We start from the raw sequence: 15,224 nt of genomic DNA on the forward strand, positions 1-15,224 counted from the left end.
GATTCAAACAAACAACACTAAATGAATTTAAACTTCACCCCATCGCACAAGCAAGTGGCTATCAGGACACAGTGGCCGAGTGGATAACGCGATGGCGTTTGAAGCGAGGGTACTGGGTTCGAGTCCCAGAGTGAACATCAACTCTGAGATGCAGGTACGTCCAGCTGACGAGTCCCAAATAGGACGAAACGCGCGTCCTGGATTCCACTGCTAGCCACTATCTAATATCAGTGATAGTTCTATCATGCAGTAACAAGTAAACAATCGTGTCCACAGTTCAGAACACGTAGCAAAACCAGTATTCCGTCAGGTCATTACAATTACTCGATGTTGAACGTTTCTTCAGGCATCGATTATCTGTTCAACAAACAGATATTAACAAAGTATCAAGATCATTAAGTGATACAAAAATATTATCTTATCCACACAGTGTTGTTTGAACGAGTTTTATTGAATCCTCTGTGTTATTCTACACATACCGACAATATTGATCAAACTGGAATCCTTTCTGCACATATGTCTAATTAAATTTAAAATCTTATCAATGTCTATCGTGAACTTGTACTGTTCTAATTATAGTTTCATGTGTTTAGACTAGTATTCAAATTCATTTGTATGGGTTTGTATTTTCACGTTGTTGATGTTGATCTGTCTCACAATGAGCATATCCAAATAAAGGTTAGGTAATTGCAGTCCTTAACATTGTAGTGGCCGGTACTATGTTAAGCCCACATAGGATATTCTAGCTTCTGGAGAGACCAATTTATTCATTCTACTCAAGCTAGACCTTGTCACTTATTCGCTTATTAACCTGACTATTTCTAAATGATCGTGTGTGCCTGCATTACTTCTCCTATTCATCACATGTTTGTAACTTATTTTTGTCTGAATATAAGTATCGATTAACGCTTGATTAAAGTGAGTTGGCTCAATTGCCTTCCCCACTGCGCGTCACTTCGTTTTGCTTCGCTATTTCCTCTTCGTTTATCTGATCGTCTGTCTGGATAAACGAATTACCGAAAAAGATTCCTATAACACCACCTGTATTTGACTTCTTACTACTGCCTTCATACAAATGGGGTTAGTCTAGGTAATATACGGAGTTCACCGAAAGATTTATATTCATAGCATATTCATACGTTCATACAAATTGGATTCAAATCAGTCGACACCATAACATTAGAATAATAAAGTCTTATAAACAAATTCATACACATTGAACAAGTTGGTGATCAAACAGATCAATTAGTTTAAGGGATAATATATTGGTGTGTGTAGCAATAGACACCGAATCCGGGTTTCAGTTTTCCCTTATAGCAAAAATACTTTTACAAAACATTTTGTTAAAGTATTGATAGAATGAGTTACGAACACGAAACCAACTATATAGTTTTAAACCAATAAATATAAAGTTATGAAAAGTAGCAATCAGATAGGTATACGTTTTCTGTCCCACTAATAAGCATCTGTTATTGTAGATTAACAAAGTTTATATTGGTTCGACCTTAGATTCTTCACTTACTGTTACTTACAAGAGCTAGACAATTAATACCAAGAAATCTACACAGAAATATTCTTCATATTGTAGAAATTTTAAGCTTAAAGGATCACCTATAAGAACTACTTTTCGTCAGATAACCTCTCTTTATAGTAAAGCCTGTCTAGTTTTTTTCACTCCTACTGAATAATATTTGTAATGATTCTAGTTATTATCATCATGAAGGATTTTTGATCAGTGTTTTCTTGATCCTCATTTGTTTCATAGATGGATTTTTTAATTTATAGGTTAATTACACACTTAAAATTGATTATGTTCACCCTAATGGTAAAATATTTTGTAGTTGTTTGCCGGATATTATGCAATCGATTTTCCCGTTACAACCTACTATATTGATATTTTCAGTAAAGGTATAAATGTTTCCTAGACAATTCGTTTATTTCTATAATGTAATGAAATGAAGTTGATTTGAAAATTATGGTGTATTTTGAGCCATACATTTCAAACAGTCTGGTCTATAGTTGAACCAATGTCAGAAGACGACTACCCAATAACTTAGTTGTAACCTCTAAAATATTTCACTTATATATAAAATATTGAGGAAAAAATAGACATGATTGAAGGGTATGGCCATAATAGATAAATCACTCTCCAATATTATTAATGTTTAACTATGAATCGTAATTATCGCCTCGTCATACCGGCGTTGTTCAGATATATCAGCTTAGAAATTTAGTTAGTGACATGATAAATGAGACTCTTGGATAAAAGTGCGCATCACTATGTGTAATGGTTGAGTATTTACGAAAATGTTTGCTTTCACAATGAAAGCATTCAAATGTAATCTCACGAATGGATTCAACTTTCAGCAATAACCTCAAAGTTAAGCACTCAGGGTTACTTACTTATCAAGGATTTCAAAAATTAGCTTCACGAAGGAAAAGTTACCCAGGTCCAACTAACTTTTTTCATCCAGCCTACTAAGACCTGGAAGTTTCTTATTCATCTAGTAGACTCCAATTAACTGTTTCGAAATACATTCGACCTGATATTTTTAAGAGAATCAGTCATATATTTAGTAGATATAATATTTCATATCTCTACAAAGTATTCAAACTAACATTTACTTGGAGCTCTAGGTGGGTTTTTCGAAGTGTTTTGCTGATTAATTACTGATATCTCACTTAGATTTATTTATGAATGGCAAAAGAATACACCAAACGACTATCACTAAGAAAAAAAGATGTCCTTTACTTTTTCCCTAGGAGCAGATAATTATAGTGTCCACTTACCGACTATTTCATCTCCACCGCCTACATATTCGTTGACTTTATAACTTACCAATGACTCAGTGAACGAAGACTGAGACCTTAGTATCTATTCGTCCTCGAGCTCTTCCCAACCTAGTGTTCAGTCACGAGGCGAAGCTAGGAAGCAGATATATTTACTTCTGTGCAGCAGTCCAGTTCCATAACTCGACTTATCAAATAATATAGGGTAATTTTCCGGTTACATATTAACATGATTAAAAATTACATTGTATGCAGGACAAAGCCATAGCTGGAAGAGAACTAAGTAAAGGTATGTAATTAATTAACGATAACTTAAGAAAGGTAAAACACACAACAGTAGTTTATATGCCAATGTTTCCAAATCACTAAATGTACAAAGGGCGTCCAAGTAAAAAATAAGCTAGAAGAGAGCCCCCGATAAAAGCCCCGTGGATATTCAAAATCAGGTATCCACGACAACCTGACTGAAACATAAAATGACGGCCAAACATGAATGGTAAGGACTGACCCCTATCTATTGAAACCGACCTAATGATTAAGTCTTTCTATACTCTAAGATTTATCTATCAAATCATTAACTCATATCAGGTACAAACGCGTGCACTTGGCTTTGAGTTACACTCCAAGTGTGAAGGTTAATGATACTAGCCATCTGACCAAATCAAATTAGGTGGCGCAGTTCAGATCTGATACTTAGTGAGTCCGGCGCTTTGATCGCTGAGCCAGCACGATGTGAGTGACTAAAGCAAAGAAACGTAAATAGAAACAACAATTGGTCATATGGACTACAATCGGGAAACAATAATTGTTCTACTGGTTAGAGAGGATCCTCGGTTGCAAAATTTAATGAGTCATTCTTAATATTAAAAAATTACAACTTTTGCCCACCGTGAACAATATTATGACTAGGTTATTGGGTTTTGAATTATACTGTTTTCTACCCAGTAGGTCGTTTACCACAGTCAAAAACATTGATTAATTCAGTGGCTAACCAGATACCCAACAACCACACCGAACCAGGCATCTTAAATTATTGACGATATCCCCATGATACTCAGATGGAGAACTTCCTAGTCACGTCCTTCCTGTTACATGACTACTGTCTTTCAGAGTTAATTTTCTTCACACGCACATACCACTTTGCTCTGAAATGACACTAACTCATGGTCCGAGATTTTTCTTAGCGCTTACATACAAAACACTATCAACCACATCTGGTCACACTGAGGAGAGTATTCCTTTGGCAGAGAATAGTTAGTAAGACTTGTTCAACTTAGTTGAGCCCAGATATACATTTTGAGGTGATTTTCAATAAATTTACTAGGTTTTGGTTAACAATAATAACCAATGGTGGTTATATATTCGTACGAATTGTTTGGAAATGTATTTAAGAATGTGAGTCATTGTCTATCATGAAGTAAGATGATATTGAAACTAGTAGTGTACATAAGAGGTGACATAATAATACCACGAAGGCTACAATCTATGAAGTTACCATCTATTGATAAAGAGCATATTGGTTAACAGAATGAAAAACAGGAAATCGTCATAACTAATTTCCTCATTCGATATTTTATCGCAAAAGTTTATCTAAAGCAGAAAAGTTTACTCCTAATATTCGTAACTGAACGACATGAGTTCAAACTACACAGGTAGAATGAACTTTATCGACGCTTTATGTAGACCTACCTTATTAACGTTTGAAAATAGGAACACATTGGGGATTAGTTCTCCACAATGAACACATATTATAGTGCATTTGCACTCTTTTAACAGATTTCCAATAAAGTAAATATAAACACATAGGGCACTAACATGGAAAGAGAACATTAATCATCTGGTTCTACTCAAATTATATTTCTCTTTTTAATTGATGAATTCACAAAAGATGTGGAGAAAAAAAACAATAACAACAGTACAAATAAGTATTAGTTTCCACCACGCTTAAATCAGACGTGATTTACAACAATCAACAGTAAAGTCGTTTTTTTTTTAATTTTATGCACGTTTTGAAAAACCAGGGCGTACAGGCATAACATAATTAGCCGCGGCTTGATATTGTAGTTGATAAGCCAAAGGATGTATTTTAAAGCCGAACAGTCTGTTAAAAAAGAAATGGATAAAAAACAACAGTGCACTGAAATATGTTTACTGTTTGACAAAGCTTATATGAATTTTATAAACTCCCAATATCACAAAATAGTTGGCTGTACTATTTGAGGTTGTTGTGAATTAGTTACTGTTTCATATACTAAATTAATAAACCATAGGTCACTTGTTAAAAACTATCTTACCGATTTTAAATTTGAATACTAAGTATTGTTGACCTGATAACCTTCCTAATAATTCAACCCCATTGGGGAGGTAGTATGTTGAGGTGAACTACACTGTTGAAAAATTACGTGCTACTCTGGCGTTGAAATATTTATTTCCAGTCATGATTTATAGGTGAATTATATTTTCTGAACTCAGCTACAATAATTTGCTGGTCTTTCATAGAGTTTATCAGTTTGAAAACCGACTTCATTTGGAGTCAATGAAGTGTAGAAACCGAAAAAGCTATGTTGTTTTAACTCGTTACAGTTTGTGTGTTTGTACTATCGATCCCACATAGAACTCAACTAAAAATATACAGTATTTGTGTGCGTTAGCAGAAAATAGATTGGATTAAAGTACGTTCTGTGCAGGATTGTGCTGGTGCACGCTAGTTGGCTATTTATCCAATCAGCGCTAATGGATACTTGAAGACTCTAGAATCTTCTCATGGAAAAACTATAAATATACTGACGTTTTTCTTATTTTGATTCCTACTTCCATCTACCCCTGTTATTTGGAATATAATTTCAATATACACAATATATATATATTTCAATATATGCATCGGTCCAAATTGACATACCTCATTAGCAAAAGACGAACACCAAATTCATAGTTGTTAATTTAATGGTGGTAACATATAAAAGAATGATTTTATATAAGGATATAGTACAGGAAGAAAGACAGATATGAAGCAATTTTAATCTCATACTTTAAGGGAAGACAAAGAGTGTATACACCTGCGCCATTGTGATCGATTCTGAGCCATGTCACACAGAGTCTCCAACCATTGGTTACGATAGTCATGAGTGTTGTATCCCGAAGAGAATTGTGAATAGTAACTTTTGAGGACTATTTGTGGACCAATGTAATATGTATATTTCCTATTGTATAATTGTTAGGTAACTAACCTAATCATATTCATGTTCCTCTTATCATTAGCTTTATTTTGATCTTTGAACTATTATTATACGATTCTTGAGTTATCATCAGTTTATTGATTACTTCCCCCCCTATTCACAGCCACATTTGGCTAAATATTGTACAAATGTTATTTTCTATTTTATGGTACGATGTTGTCTGTTTGGTTGGTATATAAACCCAGTATGTTTGTGAATAATGATTCATATCACAGAGGCTGTTATTGGTGTTTTGGACTTAACTGGCTGGGCTAGGCAGAAGCAGGACCGGTTAGCGCTCTAGACTGCTCGTACGGTTTCGTGTGCCACTGTTCCAGTCGATAATTCGCTGCTCTCTGATTGGCGATCTTATCAAGTCACACATTAACTAGGCATCCACTCGGCCACAAGATATAACAATGAGGACCACAACCAAGTAGTCTGCATCTAAAAACATGGCTCAGACTAGAAGTTAGTGACTTCAAGCTCTGATGCCACGTTTTGGTTTGGCCGTTCCTTACTTTCTTCCAACCATCCCCAATACTAGTCAGCATTGCGCGTCGTAGTAATCGGTGTTCAGGCATACGTAACACGTGGCCTAACCATCTCAGTCGATGAAGGTTCATGACCTCATCAACTGATCTAGCATCATTCCCTAATACCCTGTGTCTAACCTCACTATTACTTACCCGGTGATCCCAGAAGATGCGAGCAATAAATCTAAGATATCTGTGGTCAAATACTAGCAACTTAGGAGTATCTTCTACTCTTAATGGCCATGCTTCGCAGCCGTAAAGTAGAACAGAGCGAACTGCTGTGCAGTATACTCGTCCCTTAATTGATAGACGGATATCTCGTCTTCGCCATAGGTGACGTAAGTTGGCAAAAGCCAAACGAGCTTTTTGAATCCGTGCTGAGATTTCGTCAGACACCAACCCATTAGGGCTGATCAGACTTCCAAGATAAGTGAAGTTGTCCACGCGTTCGACTACTTCACTCCCTATCCTTAGTTCAGGTGTAGACGTAGGCCAGTCCTGGAGTAACAATTTACATTTGGATGGGGAGAAACGCATTCCAAATATCCTGGCATTGTTACTCAGTGCTAACAGAAGACTCTGCATTTTGTCAATGTCTTCACCAAACAGGACTATGTCATCTGTGTACTTTGAGTCAACAGGTGGACCTCCTAGTAGGAGATCAATTCCTGAAAATTCAGAAGACGAGAACGTGGTTTCCAGCAGTAGGTCTATGATGAATTTGAACAAAAATGGAAATAGTGGACAGCCTTGTCGGACATCACTTGAGGTTGCAAAATCAGATGACAGTTCGCCATAAGCTCTAACTCGACTAGTAGTGTTCGAGTAAAGAGCCTTCACAAGGTTTGTGTACTTCCGAGGTACACCTTTCAATGACAGACACTGCCACAGATTCTCTTAGTCAACAGAGTCAAATGCTGCTTTTAAGTCAAGAAAAACTATCATAGTCTGACGCCGATAAGTATGCCTGTTTTAAAACCTGGCGAATAGTGAATATGTGGTCGATGCAGCCACGACCAGGTCTGAAGCCAGCCTGATTTTCTCGTGTTTGCAGTTTACGAGTCTTAGTTAGGCGCCCGATAATTATTGAGACTAATATTTTAGATGCTATGTTAGTGTTGTATCCCGAAGAGAATTACGAATGGTAACTTTTGAGGACTATTTATTGGTCAATATAATATGTATATTTCTTATTGTAATTAACCTAATCATATTCGTTTCCTCTTATCACTAACTTTATTTTGACCTTTGAACTATTATTATACGATTCTTGAGTTATCATCAGTTTATTGATTACTATTCACAGCCACATTTGGCTAAATATTGTACAAATGTTATTATCTATTTTATGGGTCGATATGGTTTGTTTGGTTGGTATATAAACTCAGTATGTTTGAAATACAATGATTCATACCACTGAGTCTGTTATTGGTGTTTTGGACTTAACTGGTTGGGCTAGGCAGATCGCAGGACCGGTTAGCACTCTAGTTTGTTCGTACGGGTTTCGTGTCACTGTTCCAATCGACAATTCGCTGCTCTCTAATTGGCGGTCTCATCAAGTCATCCACTCGGCCACAAGATATAACAGTTAGTCAAACTAATCCCTCTATGGTTATCATAGGATGGTTATAATCCTTTGTCGTATATTGGGACGATCAGTAATTGCGACCAGTCAGATAGGATTACATCTACTTCCCAGATTTTAGCTAAAATATTAGTCAACCTGATCGCTAAAGCTTGACCACCATATTTTAAGACGTCTAGAGCCAATCCGTCTGGACCAGCTACTCATCCTCATTTCAGACTAGCTATAGCCTTATGAACTTCAGCTAGAGTCGGGGTACCTACTTCAATGTTCCATTTAGACTGTTTGGGAATGGTGGGTAACTGTAGAGTAGCTGAAGGCCAGCTAAACTGTTTCCCAGAGTGTTTCGCTCATCGTTCTAAACGTCTGGGTTGAGAGCAGATGAGAGTCTCATCTGTTTTCGAGATTGTCTCGTTTATGATTGACTTCATAATTCCGGTTTCTTTTACTAGTCTGAAGAGTTGTCTGGTGTTGTCTGCAGCCGCTGCCTTTTCCATTTTTGAACACAAACACTAATATTTATTTTGATGAACATCACTAAATGAATGAAGGGGTTTCAGGCTGAGGATAACAAAGTTAAGATCGTTTTTATTTAACCCTAAACGATCATTTCATGTAAAAACAATTTACGCTAACCAATTGTTGTGTATTGAATAAATATTTGACTTACTGCACACTTTATGAGTCTTGTTACTATTTGTTTCAATTATTGGACCGGGCCATGTAGATATGAGCAGAAGACCTGGTCTTGGTTCGTGTGATTATTATAACTAGTGGTTAGAGACTTTGAACGACATGACTCAAATCGTTCGCAATCGCACAGGTGTATTCACTGGTTCCCCTTAAATTCTAAGTTCTTAACTTCCTTATAAATTTTTTGATCATGTCACTAATTTACAATTTTCCTCTAGAATTGTATATTTCATGCCTTATATATATATATATATATATATATATATATATATATATATATAGGCACAGACAGTTTAGTATGACTCAATGAGTGTTTCAGAATACTAAACACGAGAGTTCAGTAAAATCAGCGATAAACTCCATTATATATCTGAGGGAATTCGTAACCCGAATGAGTGGGAAACTTCTGGAAAGAGTCAATTTTATTACACAAATGCAGTTTCAGCAAGCGTTAGTCAACAAAAAGCTGGCAACTCACCTACCAGCTACAGATTCGTGTACTTGACTTCAAGTGACACTTTAGGCGTGAGGCCTAGTGATACTACTCGGTCGCTCGAAGCGAATCAGGTTGAGTGAAGCTCAAACTTGTAACTTAGTGAGTGGAAATAGGTGTTGGATTACCAAGTTGCATTACCTTACTTTTCCCAAGGTAATTAATATACAATCTGTATAGCGTATCAAAATACATATAAACACTTCTTATAACGAAACCTACCTTGCAGTAAACTGTTTACTAGCTCGTTTTGGTCTGTACTCTGGATGAACTAAAAACAGCATATGCGGAAAGCCAGTACCGAAATACGCTCCATCTGTATGATGATGACGAGTAGATTTCGGTGTATAGGTATCTTGACATCTAGGACAATATATCTTAACCATAGCTTCACCAGGAACATCTGATAAACCGACTGGCAAACATGGCTGGCTTTCACAGTATACCTTTGATAGTAAAAGCATTAGAAAAAAAGAATTTCAATACCTTTGCATTTAGATACATTAAAGTAAACTTTTCCAATCTATTTGGAAACTGGTAAACAACTAATTAAGTGGGATATCGTACAGAAGGACGAAATAACCACTCGCTGACTTATAGATCTAAACTACTACAAATCTTCTAGTTTGTATGTGAGATTATAACGATGACTAGCGGCTTGTGTTATCGGCGGCCTTACCTATTCTGATGACAGGTTATTTGGAATCTTATTCTGTAAAAACTCATGAGCGAATTTCTTTTAAAGAAATTAATACGTAAAACTGCACTTCAACTGGATTATTTGTCAGCTTTGAGGAATTACCAGGTTCAGCTACTGCCTTCAACTCGTTAGTATGTTCTAGTCACCGGGTTAGGGTGAAATCCTAAGTTACTGGTTTACGTGTATCATTAAACTCGCTATTCATCGAAGTATTTTAAGGAGTTGTAGGGAGGAGAAACCAAATTTTTTTGATTTATATCCCTGTTTCTTTTGATATCCTTTAATATTTTCTCACTTGAACCATTATGAATATATTTCTGTGTAACGTAGACGTTGCAAAATGACACTAAAGAATGTAAACTCTAGTCGTAGTTGCAAAAAAGCTGAACAAACCTGTCTTCATTTAAATTTCAAAGAGAAAGAATATTTATAAGTTAAACATATGTAAACAGGAGAAGATTGCTTACTCTAGGACAATAACCAAAATCCCCTTGCTGCCATTTTGCCACCATAAAACAAATACCACGATTTGTCAGAATGTATCTAGAATGTATTAGTCCATAAAGCATTTCAGCCGCTTGTTCAATGAGATCGGTATTTTCTGGATTATCAGAAGGGTCTACAAATATGAAGAAAGCCTCATATTCACTGACTGACCTACAAGAACAAACGTATTTAGCATAAACCTAGCAGATAAGTTAAATCCCCGATAAATCAGAGGAAATATTTGACTCAGTGGTTCACTCTCTACAAAATACGGAGATTAGTACGCATGCGTGTAGAAATCAACAAGCTGTTTCAACAGTTTATTTGATACCAATTATGAAACAATATATCAACAATTATAAACTGCCCTTGCTTAACTCACCTACTTAGTTAATAGTGAGTGTTTCAAAGTACAGTAGAACATGGAATTGTGAGAAAAACGTTGCTACTTCATATGATGAACAATGGGTTCAGTATCCTAAAAGATCTGGGTTTTACACTATGCTAATTGTTAGCTTCTACTGAAACGGCAATCCATAAATAGTTTCGTTTCTCCGCAAATGCTTCATTTTAGAAGTACTTCTAGGAAAACAAAACCGCCGAAAATACTCACAATCATTCGCTATGGTGCAGGCTCACTCACTCTTTATCTCTAGATTTTAAGTTCTAGTGTTCTATTAAAATAATTTCCCTGTTCTTTCAAACCATATGAATTTTAAATGTTTAGTTTTTCTCATTCTCATTACTAATACATTATTTCGGCTTTTCTGCTATTCATTTGGTTAGTTTCATCTTATAGTGCTGTAGTATGACTTAAACCAACGTACATCTGTACCAGGCTTTACGTTGATGATATGTGTTTGCTTTTTGAAACATCCGTTGTTTTATCCAGACACTCTAAATGGGAAATTCCTTGAAAGAGAATCAATCAGTGACTAGCAAAATTTTTGGAGGCGTGTAACTGACACCAAGGTTTAAATGGGTTTTTTTTTAATGATTATGAAGAAAATATTGGGAAAAAACTCATTGTCAATAAACGTTTACAGTAGGACGCCAGATTGATGAGTGAAGCGTTTATCTACATCTACATACCACTTGTTAGCAAGGTGATTCCAACAAATAGGTATGTTAACAACGACTTCTCAACCTTTTGAGAAATTAAAAAAGCTGTGATAAAGTTGAAACACAGAAATGCAGCAACACATGATAAACTATCCCAAAAGACAGTTATCAATAACTACTATTGAGACACGGAAAAACAACTAGATTTAATGACATGCAACACACTGGCACTTAGTACCGACTTTTCGCATCCAAAAAAACAGTATGCAACAGACAGTAATCTTGCGAAACAAAGAAAATTAAAAATGTCTTACCAGTTTCCAAATCAAGTATCATGTCGAGAGCATCACGGTATTCAGGAACTTGCTCTGATAAACCGGTAAGGTTGAATCGGTCTTGGATGTAGTCCTCCTCAACTTCACAAAAGAATTCATTTCCACGTAGGCCGCAAAACCATGATATCCAAGATATTTCATCACTGCTACTCATGTTTTATGTAGCACGATTCTCCAAAAGTTAGGTTTACTATGGTACTCAATCGAATTTTTTTACCCACTTCAGATTGAATAATAAGCTAGCTAACCAACAACGATCCGGATAAAAATTTCAAATAATATGACATGATAGATTAACTCATTAGGTATATAATTGAATTCTAATGAAACTATGCAAGATAGTGAGTTATCACCTGATAAGGCAGAAGTTTAAGACCTCACACTTTCTGAACTATGTAAACAAATAATAATGAAAGGTCTTTTTAAACCACTTTGCCAGACAATGTAAGGTCAGGACGAGTAATCAATTCAGAATTATAAGAGGGTTGGAATCAACTTTATATTAGAGCGGATAACGATGAAAAGTGTAGGTTCATCGATCTGCGATATGATGCGGGACACGTATGGTTTGAAAGACCGACAACTAGAAGGGTTAGTGATAAAAACTTGTCTTCATTTTTGTTAGTTTTCCTCCCTTCATTTTAAAGGGATATAAACACTTGGGAAAGTATTTAAAGATAGACTATGGGACGAGTTTGTGATCTTAAATTTACGTATGTGAAATCCGAATGCCTGAAAATAAAGTTCTTGCCGAATGAATTGCCGTGTCTAGTAGAAATGGGGCATTGATGCATCTAAGTAGGAATCTAAGTGTATAAAGTTGGAATATGAAACACTTTAAAAAGTCAGTGAGATGATACCAAATCTTCAATAGAACAGTTTACTTTCAAAGACTTCTATGGCACTGCTTGGAGCAATATAAACAATTAGGTTTGACAGCGCTTAAGAGGTGGATAATATGTCTTCAAACAGTTGTGTCGCATATCGAACTTACGAGTACTCTAACTAAGGTTACGGAAAACAATGAATTTGGGTATTTTAGAGGGGGACTGTGTTTATGAGGTAAGTGGTCATTACGAGATCGCTTTTGAGTTACATATATATTAACAGGTATAGATCCACTGTTTTTGTTGCTAGAAGAAAATTTTTACAATCTCTGGATTAGCTTCTTTGAAGAAACACGGATTCTACACCCCCGAAGTAAGGTCTGATAAACTTACTGGAAATATGTTTTGACAAGCATATGGAGGGAAACATAACGAGTGTTTTAACGAAGTGTACTTTCGGAGTGTATAATCCTTCACACAAAATTGTAAGGGAGTTTTTCCACCACGACGAAAGTTCGATAGAAAATCGAAACATCTGCCTGAAGTTAGAGGAACAGGTCGCAATAAGGCACAATTCCTTCAAACATACGCTACATTTCGTAAAAAAAATTTCCCCCAACTCACAAAGATAGCAATAAAACAGGTGGTATCTCGAAAACGACATCAGGCAATTTATTGTGCTGTGGACATGCGATGACTATCAAAAATACTACAAACTAGACAAGTGATCAGTCAACTAACCGTACGTGCTCAAAGCCCAACCGCGACTTCGAGGAAAACTTAAAGTACGCTCCTTTGTTCAATCGGTTTTGCACGAAATAAAAAAAGTGATTGCCTTATGAGCTTCGGTATTTAGTGACAGTGAATCATCGATGCCTCTAAATAGGCACCCAGTTACATCTAACGATAGAAAATGAAAAATATTGGTAAATTATAGTGAGTTACTGTCTTCAGTCCTTAAAATTACATCGTTTTCTCTTTAAAGAATTATGGAAAATCACTGAGATCATCTCATAAAGAGTAAAATGTGTGCTCTTAGCCCATTCTACTGTATTTCGTTCATAATTTCTGAGTGTTCAACGAAATATTTGTGTTGGGAGTAAGCTTAAGTAGGTAAAGGGATTCCCCAGGAGTGTCTTGGGTGACATTAGTCTTTAGAAGCTTACCTCTAAGGTTCTTATGCTCTAATTTGTAAAGATTCGGTTATTTCTCCAACGAGTTGCTAACTTCACATATTCCAATCAGCATAGATCTTCAATGAGGCTGAAGACCTGAACTTCAGTAAAGTTGTAACCTCCTTCAGCAAGGTGGAATTTAGGAAGAATGAAGTCTCTTCGAATCAGGATATGAATGTATCCGAAACGAGTACCTCAGGATAATCCCTCCAGTATACGATTGTCGTACTCGATGTCAGAAGTGGGCTTCTTGTATATGATTCTGATCAAACATTTCGAGGTGTTAGACAATCTCACTAGGAACCAAAGGGATTCATCAAAGTTAATAAACGCCTAAGTGTACACTTAATGTACTACTAAGCAAGAAAATGGAAATACCAATGAATGGAATAATAGGGCTTGAGAAGCACAAATACACTGACAGACGATTCAGTCACCTAGTGATTTAGGCCGCTTATATGTGTGTGGACTGTAACGTGTGATCAAGCAAACATTCACATACGAACATTACACTAATAATACAAAAGTCTAAACAAATTGACACTGACCGTATGACTCTGTTTGTAAAATAAGTACAATGAATGTCTTTGAAAAATCAGCGTATACTGATTCATGTGTAGGTGAGATGCCGTAGACTAATCATGTCTAGTAATATGGAAAGATATCTTCTAATTTACTGTCCAGCCTGACGCATGTCTCGCATCACACGTCCCTATTAATATCCCTATATATATTACTACCATTCTTATTTTATTACTGTGAGCCTCATTGTACTCGTTTTCCTACTGATACCTATTCGTCTTTTTGCTTTATTTGTATATGATGTTAGGATTACTGATCTCTTTGCATCTCTTGACCTTTGTTCTCATTCCATGCTTCTGGATTTGAAGTTTATGATCTTCATGCAGTAACAAGCTGTTGTGACTTTATAAAAGGCCGTCGCCAATTTGTTATGACTTTATAAAAAACAGAATAGTATGCTAATTCGTTATCGATTTTATGTCCAACTTTTTACTACGTGGTTTATTCACCAATCGAAATAGGACTTTTCCAATCTTAACACTGTGCCAATCAATGACGTTCAACTGGTATGAGCAGTCTAACGTCCTTATTGGTCCCTTGTCTGCCTAGCCCTTCCACTTGAGTCGAGAACACCAATAACAGCTTCAGCTTTGAGAATATATGCGAATCATTTACTTCAAGCATACTCTGTTTATATACCAGACAGACAGACCGCATCAACCATAAAATAGAAAATAATGTTTGTACAGGATCAAGCCAAATGTGGCTGTGAACGTGGGATACAATAATCAATAAACTGAGTATA

The 15,224-nt window shown here is 36.0% G+C and overlaps 1 protein-coding gene across 1 annotated transcript; it reads right to left on the minus strand.

The window, feature by feature from the left end:
- Positions 1–4,627: 4,627 nt before the first annotated feature.
- Positions 4,628–13,523, minus strand: Smp_025010 (putative casein kinase II beta subunit). The gene is made up of 5 exons (XM_018798232.1): positions 13,464–13,523; positions 11,875–12,138; positions 10,480–10,631; positions 9,535–9,758; positions 4,628–4,891 (listed from the first exon to the last, which is right to left on the minus strand). Exons 2-5 carry the CDS (start codon positions 12,047–12,049, stop codon positions 4,789–4,791), a joined length of 654 nt encoding a protein of 217 aa, XP_018653194.1. The 5' UTR covers positions 12,050–12,138; positions 13,464–13,523; the 3' UTR covers positions 4,628–4,788.
- Positions 13,524–15,224: the final 1,701 nt, after the last annotated feature.

This window comes from Schistosoma mansoni, chromosome 6 (genome assembly GCF_000237925.1).
Source record: "Schistosoma mansoni strain Puerto Rico chromosome 6, complete genome".
NCBI classification, from domain to species: Eukaryota; Metazoa; Platyhelminthes; class Trematoda; order Strigeidida; family Schistosomatidae; genus Schistosoma; species Schistosoma mansoni.